Raw genomic sequence first — 23,381 nt, forward strand, 5'->3', positions numbered from 1 at the left:
CAGTTTTAACAATCTAGTCTTGTAATTAATAAAAGTTGGCAAGACATGATTTTGGTTGGAAATTCATCGTCGATAGTAAATTTTCAAATTAACGTGTCCTATGCACAATATGTGCATTTTTTGAGAAACGTGGGACGCACTTGAGTGATTAAAGAATTCTGTTGTCCATATGATTCGAACCCAGGTCGTCAATTAAAATTATAATATTTTTTTTGTCACTTAAACTAGAATTAATTTCTAACTTTTATTCACAACTATGCATATTCTATAATATATGTATATATATAAAAGTATTTTAGTATATAACTGATATTAATATTGCTGCGGATTAAATGTTTTTAAACACTAAGAAGAATATATAATACTAGTGACAACCTGTTAAGCGATCGATAATTTTAAAGTTATCATTAAAAAACATATATATCAAGTGACAAAAGAATAAAGTTGTCACTAAATATAATTAGTGACATATTTATAATGACAATACAATATAGTAGCAACCGTTATTTGTTGTCACTAAGTCGTCACTATATGAATTACTAATTTGTATTTAGTGACAATAGTTCACATCTTTTTATCATTAATTGTTGCTCATAAATAATTTTTATAAAATAATAATAATAATTAAAATCACCTTGCCACCTCATTAATTTTGATCCATGTCAGAAAAATTCCCGATTTAAACATCATGTGCCATGCACATGATGATTTCCCAACAAAGTCGGATCAGATATACAAAATTTTGCAACTTAATGATAAAAAAATGAAAATAATGCTACGTAGCTAGAGAACCAAAATTAACTGCGGACAAAATTAATTAAAAGACGATATTTTTTTTTCTTTTCTAATTTATTATCATATATATATATATACATGTATACACTTTTTTTAGGTTCATCACCAAACATTTTCAATAAACACCTTTATCTAACCTCAGCAACTTTACTAAAAGTAATAAAAATGTCATACTTATAACCAAACACTTTCTTACACCCAAAAAGAGTGTAGATGTGAGATGATTATTGGGTTGGAGAAAGATACTTCACAAGTGCACATATCCAAAAACAGGTTAGACAAGAAACCAAAAACCCAACATTTAAGAAAATCAAAGATGGGACTGATGACAATGACCACAAGAATCAAGATGCTGTTATGCCCATCCCCATACCCATGTTATTTTTAGTGGTCCACTCACTGCACCACAAACATTGGAATGGCCTTTTGTTAGTACTCCAAAACAGCTGTCATTTTGGGTCAACGAGGTCGTGCTTGATTGATAAGGTTTAGATCTTATAATAAAAAGAATTAAATAAAATTTAAAAAGTTTAAAAAATTTCCTGTATAAGATAAGGTTAAAAAAAAATCTTGATATTTGAAAAATGATGCACTTTGATTCCTTGTTCAGGGGGAATTCTTTTCATCAGTTTCCAAATATAGCGGGATTTTTTTTTATTGTGGATTTTATGAATTTTTTAATTTTACAGGAGGGTAAATTGCATTTAACCCCAATCAGAAAGGTTGTGAGTTTGAATCATTCGAATACGAGTAAATATCTACAGTACCTTGTTATTATGTACTTATTAATTGAAAGGGTAAATCATAACAACCTCCCATGAGGTTTGTCATAATTGCGAATACTCCTTCGTTGTTTGAAAAATTACAAATATCCCCCGATATTTGATGAAATTATGTAACCTAGGATGGAGGTATGAAATCGATAACTATATATGCCCTTACTGTATCTTTTTTAAAAAAAATAAAATGATAATAGAAAAATTGAACGGAGTGGATGAAAAGTTTTAAAAATTATAAAGAAAAATATCCACTTAGTCAGTAAAAAAAATAAATAATAAATAAAATTATAATTTTTAGTCTACAAGGACAGCTTGGTCAGTTCATCATAAAAAATGGATAAAAACCTAACGGAGACTAACGAAATGAGCTAATTGTTAAACGACCGTTAAAATCAAGAACGATATTAGTAATTTTCAAATAACAAGAGATATTCATAATTATACCAAACTTTAGGAGAAATCATGATAATTTACCTTAATTTGAATTATACTAAACCAACTATTCAATTTAAATATATATATATATATATATATATATATTAAATGATGTAATAAATCGCATTCCGTGAATACAGCGGCTGTCCTTGTCTATGATATGCCAAGTGAGGCTTTGCTTCCTCATGACTGGTGGAAACAACCTTAGACGTGGCATCAGTCTGTCCAATTGATAGGATCTCAAAAATGTGTCGCCCTCATAACTTTGGATCTATTGCTTTAGAGGCCATAAAAAGTTAGGTCCTCCTTTTGCGATATTTAAGTGTACATAAATATTTAATGTTCCATGTACTCTTTTTTATGTGTTCTATGAATCTGATTAAAAAATTATCTTCTTCATATAATAATATCCACAATTACAATTGACATAGAGAGTGGATTTGGCCTAAATAAAAAATTTTCGATGTTTAAGTAAAAAATTATATAAAAAAATTGAGAATATTAAACAGACTGTGTAAGATTGTATCTGAAAATAAATATTAAAAGTGGAAAAGAATAAAATAAAATCGGAGTATTTGGGAAAAAAACTAAAAGAATTTAATTTTACAAGAAAATCTGTCGAAGTCGGCAGAAAACTGTTTATAATTTTTAGATTAAATCAAATTAATTTAAACAGTTTAAAAATAGAAATTTTAAACTAAAAGAAAAAGAAAAAACTATAAACCATGATCCTTCTGAGCTCTTCTTTTATGTCTAGGCCTAATTTTTGGGCTCTTTTCCTTGTCATGAAGCCCAGTTGGAGGCTCTTTTTGTGGTTCAGTCATTCTTGATAATTTTAGACCAATTTTGGACTTTCTTCTCATCTTCCATTCTTGTACTTAACATGATTATGGTACTGAGATTAGGGCTGAAAACTAATTAAATTATTCGATACTTGATTCAACGTACATCTCATGCCTACAATCATATATGTGACTATGCATCATAATTATGTATAGCAAGGAACTTCATTCAATTGCATAATTAAATAAACAACGGAGAGTGTCGTATATTATTAATGTGATATGATTGTTTTACAATGGGATATTAAAGCGTGCTACCTAACTATCATTCGACAGCTCAGTTGGCACCTCGAACAGTATCGTAACAACGGGAAAACTCACTGTATGGAGGATAAGATAGTAAACGGTCTCTCAGGAGCTATAAAGTCTTGATTATATGATTTAATTTTTGCTACATATGATCGACATTATTGTCAGTTAATATAATATTTTTAATTATTTGGATCAACTTTCCTATCATCACTGTTTTAATTCATGTTTTACTATATTATGTTATATTCATGAGTTTACCTATGTAGTAAGAACTTTCGTTGTTTATGGGGATGCCAATATGTGAAATAAGTAAGTAATACATGAGGTAGGAGAGTCCCTGACCAGAACACTATGCCAATATCATGTTCCACAGTGAAGACGACAAATTCAAAGTTCAAGCTTGAGTCTTTTCGTACGGAGATTTTGCCAAGTAAGAGGAACAGAGCGAAAGGGTTGCTACGTTGGGGGCTAGAACTGTCCAAAAATGAGGGTATGTAGGATTGAGCAAAGTCCACAACTTGGTGCGACTGACTTAAGGAATAGTGAGTTCCCTTAACCATTGCCATTTCCCTTTTTAGTCCTTTTAACTTTTAGCATTAGAAATTTAGTCCTATAAGAAAGAAGGCCCACTGTAGGACGGATAAAGCCCATCAGTAAGAAAGAAGGGCCCACAAGCTTACCTGCTAATTCACTTAACTGGCAAGCCCAAAAAACAAGTTCATTCCAGCTGAACACGTCCTCGTATAGCTTGGAGGACATATCATATAACTTGCAATACATTTGTATACGTCACCCTAAAATATCTTCAGGTGGTTCCAGATAAATTGGTAGATAATGAACTGGAAGGTCTAAGAATAACAAATTCGCAAAATTGTAGGCAGATTTGGTAAGATTTCATCCAACTCACATATCTCAACCAATACTTATTAAAATCACCAATGATTTATTGCGAATGATAGCCGACTCAGAGTCCTATCTAATGGCATACGGCACTCAGCAATTGATACCGTATCCAACTCTTTATAAACCTATAAATAATAATTTATAAGGAACGTTGAATAACGCATAAAATTAAAAACTTATGTATTTCTTTTAGCATCTTTTATCTAAAACCTTAACGGGAATGGTACAATAACATCGAAGAATTCTCGAAGTCGGTATAAACATAGGTTTAAAAGATTTTTGTGGATAAAATATAATTTTGCATTTCTAAAAAAGTTTAAAGTTGGAACAACCCTTAATACAATACCGAACCTCTATGTCTCTAATGTTATTCATAAAATTCTATGAATTGTTTAGGCGGATTTGATGAGCAGGATGGATAACATCTTGGACATGTCTTTATATTTGATAAGATATGCAAGTTTTAATAGGTTTTCGAATTGAGTCATGTTCATCTGGATTAAAACGTTCAATCCACAATTCACATCCTTTCATCTCGGACAAGAGTCTTCTAATATAAGCTTGTCTTCACACAAATTTTGTATTTGCAAAATCATGATATAAGTAAAACAATATGGACAAACATGACGAATTTTTCAAGTACAAATTACAACTTGGAGATATATTCCAAAACCCCTGATTCTTCCTCCCAAGTTGATAAGGGTTTGAAGCTTGTTTTCTGAATTGGACTTCTCTCTCTCTTTTAAAACGAAAACATGAATGATCTTGAAATTAAAGTCCCGCCTCCAAATTACAAACTTTTGATGCCAAACACCTAACATCTTGTGAGATTCAAGAACTTATAAAATGTTCTAAAAAACCTTAGCTAAACTCTCAATAACCTTTGAATGTCGTCCTCTCGAGAGTCTTACTGACCTCTTTATATTGGTGCTTGAATAGGAGATTCACAAAACCTTCAACTTCTCTTATACTTGTCTACACGATTAATTGAATCGGGGTAAAACTTTTGCTTACTCCACGAAGAATTTTTTATCTGACATTCACTTTTGCTTATTTCACCCATATCTAATAGGAAATTAACATTTTTATTTACTTTTTACTATCTTAATCTTTTTTGACTATTGTCTAGGAGTACTATCTTTTTGTCCTTTATTTTTCCTCTCAAAGTATATATATAAATATATTATCTAAAATTATGTTTTCCTAAATTTATTGAAGAATCAACAAGATAAAGTATGCATAGTAAAAGTTGAAACAAAAATATCTAATTATTTATGATTCTTAAATTTTTTATACACGCAATAAATGTGCCACATACCGCTTCTATATATAATCAACCACATCATCGTATTTGCGTCCTGAATCTCTGCTACTCTTAACCCACAGCTCCCGCTCCGTTGTCCCACTCAGGATCACACCAACAGAAACCACTACCAATTGGAACCAGCTACTCCTGCATTTAGGATCCTTTCCTTTTAACTACAAGAAGAAAACAAAGTAAGCGTACCATAGCTGAAGCAACAAAAATGGAGACAAACAACACTCTTCTTTACTCCTGCAAGTATGAGCACACAGATTGACCATCTTCAACATAGCTAGCAAATTGGTCGCAATGCATTCTTTACTGACCTATTGTCAGTAATTTATGCAAAAGAGAATCTCATTCCATGTTCATCATGCAGAGCAGAACCTGCAGTCAAGTTCAAACTGCCTGTACCAATTTTGTTAACATATTAAAATCAAACTAGATGGGCTGAATCAAATAAAGTCAAAGATGACGGACCAAACCTCTGATTCTTGACTATATAAAACCCTAATCATCCTACCTTACTATTAAGATATGCGTTATACTATAGAATGTTGTGTGACTAGAGCCATGACAGTGGCTAAATCATAATAGAACAAACTTTGTTCGCCTCTCAACAAACTAGAGACATTTAACAAAAATAATGCCCCAAGAATAGTTTTAAGTTTACAAACAAAACAAAAACCAGTACTCCTCATAATGTTACATCCTACCAATAAGTGAAAAGATAGGTAACATACCCACATTTGTGAACAAACTGGCAAAGGTTTTGCTGAGGTTATGCACAATTGCGTGCGGAATGTGGCATTTCGAGTATGCTGGGTATACTTCTCCTGTTGCTACAATTCTATTTCATTTACCTTCCATTTATTCTGAGGTGCCAGCTTTTCTTGAAACCAAATAGTTGCTAGTTGTCTGTCTAAATTAGAAAAACAAAAACCACATAAAACAACCTACTTACCAGAGAAGAACTGTTCATATATGACAAACTGCCAGGTAGGAAGTGCCATATGTGCCACGACATATAGAGTATCCAGTAGGCGAGGCAACGGGTATATACTCAACACGCTGCAGAGAACTATTAAGCAAGCAGACCCTGTTCAGGTTCCATCCCACATATCAGTTCATCAGGAAAATCACAAACATGTAAAATATGAAGTATGCGAATATCATACATAAAACCACTCTCGCATACCAGATTTATGAATGTTCTGATTTCTAATCTCGCATACGCTGTCACATCAAAGAAAAATACAAAGCAAACAGCTATTGATACCAGCCTATGAGAAAATTGATGACAATGTAGGCAGCACAAAAACATCAAACTCGGACCACCTTGTAGAAATTATGAAATCTCCAGCTCATTCTTTAGGTTTAGGAGGCCTTTCTCAATATTGAAATTGGAAATAGAAAATACAGTAGATCTGGGTGAACATACCGATGAAAGGGAGACTGCATCTTCTCAAATTATTAAATGTCATACACAGTGATTAATCACCACGTCAACTTTGCAACCGCAAGGGTCCAGATGGAAAGCAACCGACAGGTTGGCATGCACTGTAAAATGGTTGGTTACTATGAATTTGATGATTCACTAGCAGGACCAGATTGAGTATTTGACTATAATAGGTTCGGAATAGCAAAAATGTTAAATCCAAAACCAAGATGATGCAATATTTTTATAACAGCTGTTTCATATAATTTGGAAGATGATGCAATATTTTTATGACACCTGTTTCAATAATTCGGTATTAATTCCACATTCGCTGAGTTTGAAGACATATTATTGCATAAACAAACTGCTACCTCAAGGCATAATTAAACGGCTCGACAAAGTTCGATGCCTCTCGATTCCTTTCCTGTTCAACAGATTCTGATTTCAAAGGCAGTCTTTTTCCTGATCACAGCAAAATGTCATACAAAATTAGTGGTTACACAACTTTCTGGTTACTCAAAAATGCGTAAGAATTACATAACTGTAGAGTATGGAAAATGTTAATCACTGAGAAAACTATTTCAGAAGTACAAAAATGCGATGCTCAAAAATTAGTCAGGACTCCATTAAAATAAATGTCTGGCATTCTAACTTTGGGAAAAGTCTGAAAAGTAACAAGTTTTATATTTTAACAATGGCTTATGCAAATCAAATTGCAATGTCAATCCATTAGGAAAAAAATTGGAAGCTAATGTTCGTTTGCAAAAAGAGGCTGGCCAAAAGTTAAATTGAATACATCGAATAGGTGAAGTAGAAAGTATTTATTATTTCCTAAAAAGGGAATTTGCAAAAGCATACAAAGTAAAAATTCATCAACACTCAAAATCCTAATTAAGTTAAAGGTTACGCGAATAAGAGGTTGTCCCCACAAGTCAAACTGCAATGTCAATCCATTAGGAAAGAAATTGGAAGCTAATGTTTGTTTGCGAGAAAAGGTTGGCAAAAAAGGAAGTTGAATACATTCAATATGAAAAGTAGAAAGTATTTATTATTTCCTAAAGAAAGCATTTTCAAAAGCATACAAAGTAATAATTCAACACTGAAAACCCAAATTAGGTTAAAGGTTACGCGAATAAGAGGTTGTCCCCACAAGGGTCAAGCTAGACACCAGCAATCTACAGGTTGGCATGCAACTCGATTGTTAAAATTGTTGGTTACTATGTCTTTTGATAATTCACTAGCAGATGCGCTCTCAAGATTATGCAAATAAGAGTTGTCCCCAAAAGGATCAAGCTAGACACCAGTAATCTACAGGTTGGCATGCAACTCGATTGTCAAAATAGTTGGCTACTGTTTTTTTGATAATTCACTAGCAGAAGCACTGTCAGTATTCGACCATTACAGGTCACGAGATTCCAAAAGCGGTAAATCTCAAACCAAGATGATGCACTTTTATTTTTTTAACAGCTGTTTCATATATTTAAGAAGGAAGGTCCATTAAATGTATTTTGAAATGCAACAGACACGGAAGAGCTTCCTCCTATTACGTGACTCTTATGCCATTATAGACAAATGGTATTAATCAGATAGAATCCTATACATGTTTCCTCAAGTGTAACCTCTAAAATACCAGTGAGATCACTGTCCTATAGATTACATTCGTTTTAAATGGAAAATTTAAACAAGTACTTATTATTTTTCTAGTCGCAATATTAATTTCATTAGTAAATACAAATTTCTTATCTAGTCCAACGAAATTGTGATTTTCATTTATATAATTATATCTTTTAACATAAAGATAAATGACATGCATATTACAGACTGATGGACACATGCATAGAAACATGGTCCATGTTTTCTTTCAAAACATGGTCCAAGGCCTGAACAGGAAAGTGCACAAGTTCCCAGAATCTAGTCTATGTTTGACACATGGCCACCAAACATTATACATAATCTTATTGATAACATCATTACTTCCTAGTGTTATTGCTAATTTTTTTTTCCTTTGCATGGAGCTAAATAGTATGATATATTGATTGTTTTCATAAGAGATGTGGCCTCATCAACAGTACTAGGTGTCATCAAACAACAATCGGGTTTGATGAAAAAAACCAGTAACATTCAGTGGTGACGATGGTTAAGTTAAAAAGGGCTTAGAAAGGATAAGTTAGCCACAGACGGATGGGAGAAACACATGATCTGCAATGTCTAGACCATGTGAGCTTCCCAAACTATTTAATAATCGAAATATGCAACTTAGATTCCCACAATCATAGAGAAAGACAAAACCTAGCAGGTACATAAATCATAAACATTAAGTGTCACTTAAATAAGTTAAAAGGAATCACCAGAAACGATCGTTGCAAACTTAAAACAGTTTCAAGCACACGAGTTCTTCAGAGCAGGACTCTAACAAAAAGAGGTCTTCAAACAGACAGCAACATCATGACCATTCAATGGTTCACATATTCACCAAACCCTGGTCTTCTTCCATCTGGACAGCGAGAAAATTCCAGCCGTAAGTAGCCTGACTCACTGTCATTTGTATCAACCTGGTAGCCTGCAAGAGTGAATCTGACTGTTTTAGAGAAACAACTAAAATTGCTTATAAATTAATACTTTTTGATAAAGCGAGAACATCACAGAACAACCACCTTAGAGGTTTCAAATATGGTCACACATATAGTTCACCCTCAAGGCTGTGGAGTAATAACACTCCATTAAGTAACATAAGAGAAAATTAATCAACCCCAATGGCAAGCATGCTAACATCAACAGACTAAACTCAGGCATGCGTATTAGCAACACAAACATGGAGGTCTAAAAGATAACTCAGAAGTAAAAATACGTCCAACATGTAAATTTCTGAAATCAAATGCTCGAAGAAAAATTAGTTTAATATACTCCCTGACGAAAATATAGAACATTTAATTGTTAATTAGTTAGAGTAAGAATGAGCAACCGTTTTCCATTTAGATCAAATTGTTAATTGTTTATTCAGATATTGTAGGACAACAAATGAAAATAGGTCTCTCCTTGAGTGGAAATATAAAAGCAATTAAGTTATTATTTCTTTAATATATGTACAATATCAAAACCTTGAATAGAATTATCTGTCCAGGCTGAGTAGTATCACCAAGTTGCGTCAAAATTTTCCACATGAATATCATATAAATAGAATGTTAGAGATACCTTCAAAACGTGATTATAGCTAGCAAATAGAATAACGCTAGCACACAACCAAGTCATGAGCTTATTATACCAATGCTGCCAGATTTTAACAAAGTATGTGATGCATGCTTGTGTTTTCAGATTCCTTGAGGTCAGCACATTGGAGGTAAAGCGAGAAGCCAATATGGTTAACTGAATAGACGTCAGAGGGATAATGATTTAGAAGAAACAGGTGTGTTACAAGACACCTTTCAGTACAAAAGAGACAAACCATATAAAGGAGCACCAGCAATTGAATTTACACTTTTTGCCAAGGTTTTTTAACTAATACAACATCCAGATAATGGGCCAACCAGCTCCCATCCCTATAAGGGAAAAACAAGAGTAAATGATGACTTAAAAATTTCAACAGTACAAAAAGGATGGATGATAAACAATGTTCCAACCCCTTCTCTCTGTGTTAATATTGCATGTATGCTTACAGTTTGACAAGAGAAAGTTCATTGAATGAATTAATACAATATTTACATAATGAGAAGAGCAAGTACGAATAAAAGACAAATCTTTAGATTCCAGATGTTTAGTTAGCATAGAGTTATATTGTCATACCTTGCAATAGATCCATTGCCCTGGCAGCATGAGCTGACGTGAGAAAGTCAACAAAACAAAGGACAACTGGCTGTCCCCCAAGCTACGAAAAAGGTCAACTCAATTTATGGAAACGGGAATTGAAAGTAATAAACACATAGTACAAACTAATTACCGAACATATTCTCACCTGCCTAGGCTCTCTTCGCACAAGCCTAAGGCCCATATAGCCCATGAATGGTCGAAATATATCTACAAATCTTGGTGAAGGAAAAACAAATACAAATGGAAAGGAGAGTACAAAATAAATTACCAAATACTAAAAGGATACGTGCCACTTCCCTCTCTGTGGAGTCGGCTGGCAAACCTTCAACATACAGTGTGCGGCAGGCATTAGGAGGCAGTGGAATGTGGGGCCTCCCCCCTCCTGTTCTAGCAGGAGCAAAAGAACTCTGCAATAACATTAGAAGTACAATAATCACCGGTTTTTAATATTCAAATAGAAGTATGAATTTACAGCAATAAAACAAGATAGAAACAATACCCCACTCGGAAGGTAATGGTCATGCGGTGCCCTTGCATGGTTTCTGTCCCAATAGTTCTCACGTGAAAAATAACCAGAATCACGTTGCATGTGGATAGAGTGTCCCCTTCCATCATGGTGAGCATAGTAGCCAGACATAACAGCATCAGTCGGCATCTCTGCAAATAAATGGCAAAAAATTACTTAACCAAAACCAGTATATATGCAAGTACATTATAAGCAGAGAAATGAATAAATACTATGTTGTACGATAAACTTAGGTAGGTGCACATGCCTCTTTTGTTGGAAAAATAAATTACTTAAAAGGCTCTTCCTTCCACACAGCCTTTTTGTTCGATAACAGATATTAATTACTCATGGCAAGAAATGAGTTGTGACCCCAAAAAAAGCAAAATAATTAAGAAATGGAATCATAGCCGATTTTGACAAACCAGATCTTAGGGTCTAGTTGAAGTCTACAAAAAATTTCATGTAGTGTAGTAGTTACATGGTGGGATTTCTTTTAAATATATCACAAATTCAGTGACCAGAAGGAGCAACCTTTCTTCCTAAATGCATCATTAGAACAAACCCTAGCAATACTACAATCAGGTATTCAGTGAACATATGGAAAAATGAAAAACAAATCAAATGTTAAATCTTTGACAAATAAGGACTTGTGTGTGTGGCTAATTATGACACAATAGTATAGAAAGGAATAGATACATAGACAGATGAAAAGAAGGGTGTTACTTACGAGAGACCATGTTGCGATAGGGTCTTCCCTGGTAATCACCATGAACATTGTATGTTGAAGCATAATGATTGTTCGGCATCTCCACGAACAAAGGAAGAAACTAATTCGACGAAGCATATAAAACCATATAAGCAGCCAAGTTTTTAAAATAACATATACAACATAGAACAGCAAACTGGAGCTCCATAAGTAGTAGGACTAACTTAACCTAGCTCTCCCAATTCTACTAGTCCACCATTTTCTACTCTCTCGCACTCTTTCTACTTAAAGGAACCCATGCATTATTTTATTAAAAAAAAAAATCAAGTAAAATTGATTTGACTCCAAAATTACCATATCCAACTCAACCATGTTTTCCCACTGTACTAGTCCCACATCTGCATGTTTTCACCGAATCTGTATGGTCTCAAACATTAATTGGTCATCTTTAATCACAAGAAAGAAACTCGCACACTCTGAATTACGACATCCTGAGTAGGCCTGGCAATGAAATGCTCGAGCTCGAGCTCGATTCTGCAACTTCGAGCTCGCCGAGGTTGTTCCAGAAATTGCAGCAGAATGGAGGTGGGAAGTTTAGGAATTTTACAACATTAGATACAAAATTTTTCAGAAATTTTGCTAATCGATAATGGTCTTCCATACAACATTACAACTCTTTTACAAAAGCAAACAACAACAACAAGAATTAAACAAATCATTGTGCCCTGAAAACACACGCAAACCCAAGAAAAAAAATTAAACAAGATGCTAAAAACACACCCAAACCCAAGAAAAAGAAGAATAAGTAAAATGCAACAAAGAAATAAGGATTACCTGGAAGCCGTACTCGTCGCCTTCCTCGTTGCCGATTTACCGTCCTTGTTGCCGAGTTTGGGGTTAGGGTTATGGGTTTGGGGAAGAATTGAGAGATGAGAAAGAATAGAGAAGAAACACAAAGAGAGAAAGGAGGAAGAAGAAACGGCAACAAGAGAGAAAGAGATGAGTTTTTTATTTTTAACTTTTAGTATTATTATTACTACTATTATTACGATTGTTATTATTGTTATTATTATTATTATTATTATTGTTAGTATTATTATTATTGTTAGTATTATTATTATTGTTATAACAATTATAATAATACTAATACTAATATTAATAATATTATTATTATTTTAAATTATGAGATCGAATCATAAAATTTTTACGTAGATATAGTTGAAATTAATATATGTTCTCAATCTGCAACATTTATATTGATGTAACTATCATTTTACATTGTTGAACAACATGGGTCAATCGGGCCATCAAAATTCAGATCAAATCGTTAGATATGATAAAAACTACAAAAAAATACATTTGATAAAGTTTTAGAACTTATTGGATATACGAATGTCGAGATATCGTACTCGAAAAATAAATATAATTTTTCAAGACGGTGTATCGTTGAATTAGGCCACGTGATTTTAAATCATACCGTCTGATATAATCTAATGGACACAGTCTTGTATATATTTAAATTTCGTGTGAATCAGTTGCTCGAATTTTAAGATATCGTAATTATTGATTAAATTTTTTAATCTCATTATATATATAATAAAATAAGAATTAGAATTGTTCAACGATCATTATCATCATTATTATTATTATTATTGTTGTTGTTGTTATTATTATTATTATAATTTTTAAATTAATTCGTAGGAATTACTAAATTTTGACATAAATTTATAAATAATAAAAAATCATAAGTCAATTACTTGTCAATTTAAAAAATGTTAACGTAATACAAATATATATTAAAATATAACATAAAGTTCTATATATCATATTAATAATAATTTTAATTATAAAAAATATTATAATTTACTAAGTTGTTAATTAAATTTATTTTTGTATAAAGATTTAATATATAAATAAAAGTACCATAATTTATTATTATCTAAAATAAAATATATGATATTGATTAATAATTATAATATATGGTCAATTTATATTATAAAACTGATCAAATATTAAATATAAAATTAAATATATAAAAAATTTAAAAATAAAAATAGATTGGGAGCTTGCCGGCTCGACTCATCTGCCACCTCTAATCTTGAGAAAGCAACTCGAGAGTGAAGAGTGAAGACTCCATATCACAAGGTTCCAATCTGATGGGGATATTATCAAAGCACGAAGGTCGAAGCGTATGGTCGCATGCTTAATCGCAAATCGGGGTGAATAGAAGACATTTAGGAGGTCGCGTGTTGTGGACGCACGGTTGATCGTAGATTGGAGTGTACAGAAGACACTAAGAAGATCGCATGGTGAGGTCGCTGGGTCGTTAGTGACCCATTGTGGCTTGATGACGTCTCTATCGGGTTAGGGTGACCCGGATCCGACCCGCAGATTAGCCCGGACAGGTGTCATCCCTTTAAACTGCTTAGTCATTGCATGCGTGACCATGGGAACGACACCTATCCCGTGGTGGGCCCCAGCCCTTCTCTTATAAATACTCTAACTTTCGAAGAGAGAAGGTACGAATTACACACATATCTTGATTGCATATTTAGATCGCATAGTTTTCCTTTGACCTTAACCTCACTTAAGCATCGGAGTGTCATCGTTGGGACGAACCCGACTAGCTTTGTTTTATTTCCAGATCACAGGTTCAGATCGGTGACGTGGGGAGGTCGTGGTCGTAGATCGTGACTAAACATGGTCGAGCCGGATCAGTTTGGAGCCGTTTGTGGGAAACGATTTGGAAATAAAACAACTCTGAAAACATGGATCGGTCGGAAGGTAACATGCATGTTGTGGAAGGGACCTCGAAAGGAAAGGAGAAGATAATCCAACTAACGCAAGGAGAGTTACAACGAATGATGGAGGAAGCAGGTAGGAATGCCATTATGACCTATGAACGAAGGACACAACCCATTGAAAATGAAACTGCGAGACGAAGGGTAGTTCGCGAGAGAGAGACCGAACGATTGTCTGAAGGAATAAGCAGAAGAGCCCCAGAAAAAAGGCGAGTGATCGCTTCTTCTGAAGTGGGATCTAGTGCCCGCAGCGGATAGCAGAGACGCAAACCAGCAATCTCAAGGGCTGATGTTGATAGTGTAGGCAGACAAATCCATTTGTTGGGAAAACAAATTGACGAATTAAAGCGAAGATGAGAGTTAGTCAAGTAGAATAAGCACTCACCATTCTGTAATAAAATCTTGAGTGAGGTCGTAAACGCGGCTTTTAAGATGCCTGACTTGCCAAAGTACGATAGTTTAAAAGACCCGCAAGAGCATGTGTCTGCATTCGTTTGGTAATGAACCTTTATGGACAATTTGATTCCATAAAAGCAAAGTTATTCGTAACCACCTTAACTAGAAAGGCGCAGGAGTGGTTCACAAGTTTGCCCACTGGGAGCATTGAATCGCACGAATAGTTGGTACAGAAGTTTGTTTTTCATTTTGCTAGCAAGAGGAAACAAAAAAGATCAGAAACGTATTTATTCACTATCAGGCAAAGGGATAATGAGACCTTGAAGAATTTCATGGGGAGATTCAATAATGAGACTTTAGAGGTTCAAGATTTGAGAATTGACATGATGGTGAGTATCTTGATTCACGGGTTGAAAAAAGGACCTTTTGCTTCAGCTCTAGCTAGAGACCCACCCACTAATGTAGAGCAGTTAATGCGCCTGACGCAGAAATAAATAAATGAGGAAGAAATGAACGCTATGAAAGATGGAGAATGGTTGGAAGGAGGCAGAGGTCGTGATCACGACCAAGGAAAAGAAGGGAGCAAGCAGAAGCTGGATCGAGGTCGAGATATGCGAGGACGCAAAGAGGAAAGACCTGCCCAACCAAAGTACCACAAGTACACGCCGTTGATCACCTCGAGAACAAGCGAGGAAGATGATCGAGGATAGCAGTGTGCTACAGTGGCCTAGTAGAGCTAGAACATCAAGCAGAAGGGATTCCAGGGAATATTGCAAGTTCCACAGAGATAGAGGACACGACACGGAAGATTGTCACCAGTTGAAGGATGAGATCGAAAGATTAATCCGACAAGGGTACTTCAGAGAGATCGTGTTCGAGGCAAGAGATCATGGTCAAATATCTCCAAGCAGGTCGCATGGCAGGTCATCGAGCAAGGAGAGATAGGAGCTTGACAGCATAAAAGGAGATAGACGTTGTCGATAAAAAGGATGACTTGGGAAAGTGGGTACGCAAGTATTTTTTTTATTTTCATAAGTGAATGTTAACTCTTGCAGGAAAAGTATTACTTTGTTTACATTGCAAATTATGGATTACGTATATAATTGCAATGTTTGAGAATATCTGCATCTACGTGACTGTTTGTATGAAATAAATAGCTCTTTTTTGAGTAACTTGCATTGCAATAAAATAATACTGCAAGAGGTGTAATTGTGAAAAAAGCCCTCCAAATACGTGACCTGAAAAAGGTGCAACCCATATGTCTGAAAAAGACCACCAATTCGCGCGACCTAAGAAAAGTGATCGTGTGTGAAAAAGACCATCAACTACGCGACCTGAAAAAGGTGCGACCAGGCGTTTGAAGACCACTAATATGCAGCCTGAAAAAGGTGTGACTTGGTGTCTGAGAAATATCATTCGATCTGGGAAAGATCGTAGGATCTGCAAAAGATCACGGGGTCTGAGAAAGACCATTCGATCTGAGAAAGATCGCAGGATCTGCAAAAGATCATGGGATTTAGTGTCTGAAAAAGACCCAGCAAATGCGACCTGAAAAAGGTGATCATGCGTCTGAAAAGGACCAACAATCTGCAATTTGGTGTCTGAAAAAGACCCAACAAATGCGACGTTCGAATTACGAGGGGTGACGTTTCGATTACCAAGAGACCGTTAGAACTTCAAACGTTAAGTGACGTAAGAAGATGGGAGATGCGACCCAGTGAACTATCATCCGACCTTCATTAAAGAGATTTTAAACTTCTCCTAATGCAATAAATTACATTTGGAAGAAGTGGGGGAATTATGATTGGGATATTATCAAAGCACGAAGGTCGAAGCATATGGTCGCATGCTTAATCGCAAATCGAGGTGAATAGAAGACATTTAGGAGGTCGCGTGTTGTGGACGCACTGTTGATCGTGGATTGGAGTGTATAGAAGACATTAAGAAGATCGCACGGTGAGGTCGCTGGGTCGTTAGTGACCAATTGTGGCTTGATGACGTCTCTATCGGGTTGGGGTGACCCGGATCCAACCCGCAGATTAGCCCGGACAATTGTCATCCCTTTAAGCTGCTTAGTCATTGCATGCTTGACCATGGGAACGACACCTAGCCCGTGGTGGGCCCCAGCCCTTCTCCTATAAATATTCTGACTTTCGAAGAGAGAAGGTACGAATTACACACATATCTTGATCGCATATTTAGATCGCATAGTTTTTCTTCGACCTTAGCCTGACTTAAGCATCGGAGTGTCGTCGTCGTGACGAACCCGACTAGCTTTGTTTTATTTCCAGATCACAGGTTCGAATCGGTGACGTGGGGAGGTCGTGGTCGTAGATCGTGACCAAACGTGGTCAAGCCGGATCACAATCAAAAAAAAGGAAAAAAGAACCCCAACAGAACAACTTCACAAAACTTCTAGGAAACAGAAAGAAGTAAAAAGATCAGAACTTGGTCCACCAGTTTCCTTACTGCACCATTTCTCCAAAATCAGGAGTCTATCTTTCCTGAATTCAAAATCCCACACAGGTATAGAGACATACATAAACAAATCAAACCATAGTTCTTCATCAAACTGACACATGCACGGATCCGCAAACACAAAGACGCACAATAGATTGGGAGGTAAGAGGCTTAAACACACTTACAATAATTCGCGCAGCTCTGTCTACTTCCAACGAACGAAGGACGACAACGACGAAGACAAGTTGCCGTTGGTTGCCTTCGCTTTGCTAACCTTTGGTTTGTATGCCCTTGAATTTCTGGAACGTCAAAATTTTTTGTGAAATTTTTAAAGTTACTGAAATTGATGCTTGAAAATCATGACGATGATGCTTGAAAATTTTTGAAACTTTTTTGGGAATTTCTATAATTTTTAAAAAAGATTTTTTTTTAATTTAAAAAAATTCAGAAAAATTTCAAAATATCCGAATTTTTTTATAGTTTCTGTAATTTGAAAAAAAATTCAAAATTTTCCATAATTTCTGATTTTTTTTTTTGTTTTCTGTAAATTTTTGCAACTTTCTGTAAATTTCTGTAATGTTCTCAAATTTATATGGAATGTTATCAAATATGTATGCATTTTTCTAAATTTGTTTTTGAAAATATAGCAGAATAATAGGTTTATAAAAAAAGACCTTAATAGGAATTTTAATAAATTTTTAGAAAATTATGGACTACAATGCAATTTTAAGGGAAATTATGCACACAAATAATTTTTTTAAAAAATAAAGAGGACCTTAATTTAATTTAGAAAAATAGGAATTTTAATAAAATTTATTAGAAAATTATAGACTACAATGCAATTTTTAGGGAAATTATGCACCTAAATGAAACTTTGAGGAAATTAGAGTATCTTAATGTATTTTTAGGAAAATAAAAATTTTAATAAAATTATTAAAAATATTATGGACTGCAATGCAATTTTTAGGAAAATTATGCACCAAAATCATTTTTTAGGAAATTAGAGGACCTTAATGTAATTTTTGGAAAGTAGAAATTTTAATAAAATTATTAGAAAATTATGGACTACAATGCAATTTTTGGGGAAATTATGCATTTAAATTTTTTTTTTGGAAAATTAGAGGATCTTAATGTAATTTTAGAAAAATAAAAATATTATTAAATTAACAAAAAATGTCATTTTATCAATAATTAACAGTATGTGTTTTTAATATTAGCTTTTTTTTAAATTGTAGATAATGACTATTAGGGCTCTGCTTCCCCTAAGACGAGGCCGTGCTTGCGCTCGCGGCCCTCCCCAAAATGAGCCAGCAAATGCATCTCCGTGGCCCAGCCTCCACCAATTCCTACAGACTCCCCAGTAGTGGGGTCAGATGCAGCAGGCGCCAGCAATTCACAGGTCTCGACCCGGCCGTGGGATGCACCACCACCAGCGCCATTACTTCCCCCTATGGCCCAGAGGTATTACATCAACCTCCGGGGTGCGAGGTACAACAATTTAGTCAATTAATTTATATTTTCTTTTATTTTATTGATATTAATATTTGTTTATTATTTTAAGGTCCAATCGAAATTTCCACACGACTATTAATGCCATGATCAAAGGACATTATCCGCATCCCTAGGCCACCATCTCGCAGATCCCACAAAGCTATTCTGGCTCCAAAAGTTGAAGGGGTAAGCATAATATTATTTAATTTTAATTAAAATTTATATTTTTTTATCAAACAATTACATTATTTTTTATTTATCAATTTTACAGATGTCGTATTGGTGGGACTGTGGCGAAAAGAGCATGATCAAAGTCCTCAAGTCACAGGTTGGGAAGTTCCTGCGGAAGCGATTTGCTGACGCTTGGAACCAGTTAACCCGATTGCTAGAGCTGGTGATCTGACACCAGCTCCTTGAGTTCTGGTCAATTCTAAAATTCCAGGTATAGTTGGCAAAAAATAAGGACAACTAGGCAGCCAACCTGAAAGCAGTTGCGACCGTCTACCATGGGGGTCGTCATCCGTTGGGGGGCAGAAGCGGGAGATGGTAAGTACTTTGACACATATTAGTAGTTTCATTTAATTTTTTATATTTCTAATCATTTTTTAAATTATTTTTTTTAATAGAAGATAAAACTCGGACGCCCCATCACTCAGATGGAGGTGTTCGAACATTTTGTGCTACAACCCTTCCTATCTGATATAAAAGGATTCCATAATCCTAAATCGATCTTACTTGGGATCGCAAATCCCAAGTTTGTCTATGAAGAGCGGAGAGATCTACAAAAAGAAGGAGGACGACCAGTGGAACAGCCCGAGAGCGAAGGAGGTCGTGGTAAATGATCAAAAAAATTTACGTAATTTATAGATCAAATGACAAACTTAGCTATTGAATTTAAATGGAAAAATAATGGGAAAGCCAGTTATATGTGAAACTAACTTGATCATTAGGAAGTTCTAGACTTGTATGCAATAAAACAACTATAGTGTATTTCTTTTAGGTTGTTGGAGACCTATAATGCAGAGACATTCTAAAAAATTACTTGATGTACTGTCGAATATGGATATAGTTCAAATATATTTGGGACACGTGTCAAACACGATATCCGCTTGTCTAAAATATAAAAATATAAAAGAATAAAAAAACACGGTGTCAAACCCACCTTTTGGTGTGTCAACATGTTTAAGATTTGGGCTTTTCAGTTTCTTCATCTCCCTTTCTTCAGCAAACTGTAGGCTACTTCAGAGTTTGGGCCTATGGTAATTCTGCAAAGAGGGCAAAACACCACAGGTTGGGCTTTTTGAATTGGTCTTAAAGATTGTTGGGCACCAGCTTGAGACAGGTTGGAGTGCTACATGGTATTTGGCCCGGGAACTGATGGGCTTGATTTCTAAAGATTTATAATGTTGGCAGCACTTTTATTTGGGAATAATTATATTAACAGCCCTAATCTATGATCTAACCCTTCTTGTTTTTTTGTATAATTACAGAAATCGCGTCTGATACTCAAAAAACAAGTGTAAATTATATAATGATATTAATATTTTTTGAGATGTATGTGTAATTTTTAAAAAAAATAAGAATGATTTGTGTAAATAATATTTAAGTTTTGGTGGATGTACATATAATTTTTCAAAAGGGAGAATAATTTGTGTAAATAGATCATAGATTAGGAAGTATAAATGTATTATATATTTATTTTTTACATGGGCTTCTCTCATTTCTTTTATGCTTTCTTGTATATTTTTCCTTTTTCACACTTGGACTTTTCTTTGTACATTCTTTTATTATATGGATGGGAGGGAAACCTGAAAAAAAACCCCATCGAGCCCTCTCGACTTGACTATTACAGACAATCTAATAGGATTATGCCAAAAGCTAGAGGAACTCTATCCAAACCTTATGTACCTTCTTCTCTGACTCGAATAGTTAATGTAGGCTGATCCTCCTGAGATCCATATTAATTACACCTCTCCTTGATTGGTTGTCATCAACTGGCGCTCTCCTTGGTGAACTTCCTGATTCTTTGTCAGGGTACCTTTTTTCATGGCTCCGAGAACTACTGTTCTCACAGTGAAGGCTGCACCCTTTGCACCTTTTCACTCTCTTATCCTCATTTTTTGCGATAAATTCTTTGAGGCATCATTCTCTAATCAATTTTTCAGTTTCATCCTTCAACTTAAAACAATCTTTTATATCATGTCCTTTATCCTTGTGGAACTTGGAATAAAACTTGGAGCCATTTTCCGAAGGAGTTGGCCTTATACTGGGCGGCCACTACAACATCTCTTTTCAATATTCATAAAGGTTTCTGTTGTAATGGTAGTCAAAGGTGTATACTCATGAAATCTTTTGTACTTTGGGACTGGAACTTTTTCAGTTTGAGGCTTTGTTTTGTCGTTTCCCTTTTGTTCTTTTCTTTTTATCATCTTCTTTCCCCCGTGAATCTTCTATTTATTTTACTTCAAGATATTTATCTCCACTTGTTGAATATACTACTTAGTAATTAGATGTAACCCTTCCACATCAACCAGGGATCTGTAGCCAACGCTGAGGCTAGAGTTCCTTTTTTCAACCTATGGATCAGGATAGAGGTCATCACGTCTATCTTCAAATTTGGGACATCAAGAACTTTTGTATTGAACATATCGAATGCGTATTGGATTTTTGCTCACACCACAAAGTTCGAAGGATCTTCAAGAAAAATTTTGAGATCAACAAGGACTAACCCTGCAAAATAAATATTAGCACTTGATGCTTAAGTCAATAATGATTTTACTAAAAAAAGAGTAAAGAAAACTTTGAGAATAATGATGTAGAATAATGATAAAGTGTATATTCGTGTGGATTGCAAAATATATGCTCAAAACAACCTAAAAATCGAGAGAAAAATGAGAGAATAAGAGAGAGTTTGACCACTGTTTATAAGCATGTACATAGCAAGATACGGGGTTTACTTTAGAGAGTCCTACGCCATTTGAAAACCCTTTAAATCAATTAACTAACTAAACAAACCATGCACGATTAGAACTAGGATTGACTGAGATATATCAGGTTGACCAAGTTTAGTTAAATCTGCCTTAAAAACTTGTTCACTAAATTCATTTTTACAATTTTTTTCTTATTTTTTAGAAACCAAATCTGTATAATAATATGGTTTAACTTTCAATTGTATGTTCTATTGGTAAAAAAAAAAACACTTAAATTATTAGATTTTTTTATTTTTTTAATTCAAAGTGGTAATCAAATCAAGACATATATTTTAAATCACGAAAAATGCAATTTACCCTCCGTGATATGAGAAATGAACAAAAACATCCATGTGAAAAATAAAAAAGCAAATTACCCCTATGTTTTGAAAAATAAAATAAATTATCCCCTTATCTAGACCATTGATAGGCAGTAATTTGCTTCATTTTTTGAAACATGAAAGAACTACAAAATTAATATTTTAATAAATTAAAAACACATTATATTTATTTAATTAATACATCAATATAATAAAGAACTACGAAATAAATTACAATAAATTCATATAAAGTCATTGAATTAATATCCATACGCTTGATGGGACTCAAACTAATAAATTCATATTTACTCAACCTCAATCTCGACCGCTAGCAAGACATCAGTAATGATTTTATTGATTTCGAATGAGCAAAATTATACAAAAAAATAACATCAAGTACAACGTTAGAAATGAGGAGAAATCATTTAAATAATGTAAATTTAAAAAAAGTATAAAAAAAAAAACCCTTCTAAAACATAATGCAAACCTGTGCTCTCACAGAGCTTCTCAAGTTTTGTGGGTCACTGCAATTTGAGGTTGGGCCAAACCCTAATTAACCCAACAAAGGGCAGAGGGCTAGAGTGTCAGGATGGACAATCAATGTGCGTAACGTTGGCAATAAATTGGACAAAGACAAAATAGAGACTCCCCTATACAAGAAGTCTGAAAATTCTTATTGAACATGACAGAAGTAGCATACGTTACATACATATATTTCAAACCCTTTCCAATTAATGTGTTCCGCTTGCCAATATACGTAACTCTGATTATCCAAGATTTGGGTTTTAATTGAAGGATCTTGCAAATTGAGGTTCATTTTGATTTCAGTATGTGATAGCAGGTCAGTGAATGAACATAGTAAGAGCCTAATTCAAGTCTAATTTAAAAAAAAAAGACTTAGACTTAGCTCATATAAATTTATTAGGCTCAAGTTCAGACTCAATATCAATAAAAAAAAAGAAAATTAAATTGAGATGGATTTATATCCGTTAATATCCGGCATTTATTGATGTCGTCGGAAAACGGGATCAACTAAATGTATTTTAAAATGATGCGATTCAACACGCTTCCGACTAGAGCTCTTCCAAAAAAAAATTTAACCCCCTCCAATGAGAGAATAGGTGGGGTATTTATACTGGTAGGAATTTATGCTATTTAGGATAGGTACGATGTTAAGTA

General features: G+C 34.3%; 1 protein-coding gene across 6 annotated transcripts; it reads right to left on the reverse strand.

Moving 5' to 3' along the window:
• Window positions 1–5,249: 5,249 nt before the first annotated feature.
• Window positions 5,250–12,770, reverse strand: LOC105166413 (protein MATERNALLY EXPRESSED GENE 5). Of its 6 annotated transcripts, XR_848187.3 has the most exons (11): window positions 12,600–12,770; window positions 11,787–11,886; window positions 11,051–11,208; window positions 10,838–10,958; window positions 10,697–10,758; window positions 10,528–10,609; window positions 9,096–9,307; window positions 7,119–7,209; window positions 6,751–6,869; window positions 6,508–6,545; window positions 5,250–6,408 (listed from the first exon to the last, which is right to left on the reverse strand). XR_848187.3 is itself a non-coding variant. In XM_011085755.3 (7 exons), the coding sequence occupies exons 2-7, from the start codon at window positions 11,863–11,865 to the stop codon at window positions 9,201–9,203; spliced, it is 609 nt and encodes a 202-aa protein (XP_011084057.1). In that variant the 5' UTR covers window positions 11,866–11,886; window positions 12,600–12,770; the 3' UTR covers window positions 9,095–9,200. The 6 variants fall into 6 exon arrangements, 1 of the variants encoding a protein (XP_011084057.1); XR_002287504.2 differs by lacking the exon at window positions 6,508–6,545; XR_002287506.2 differs by having other exon boundaries at window positions 5,250–5,485; window positions 6,053–6,869.
• Window positions 12,771–23,381: the final 10,611 nt, after the last annotated feature.

Source organism: Sesamum indicum, linkage group LG7 (assembly GCF_026168435.1).
Source record: "Sesamum indicum cultivar Baizhima isolate 11 linkage group LG7, ASM2616843v1, whole genome shotgun sequence".
NCBI classification, from domain to species: Eukaryota; Viridiplantae; Streptophyta; class Magnoliopsida; order Lamiales; family Pedaliaceae; genus Sesamum; species Sesamum indicum.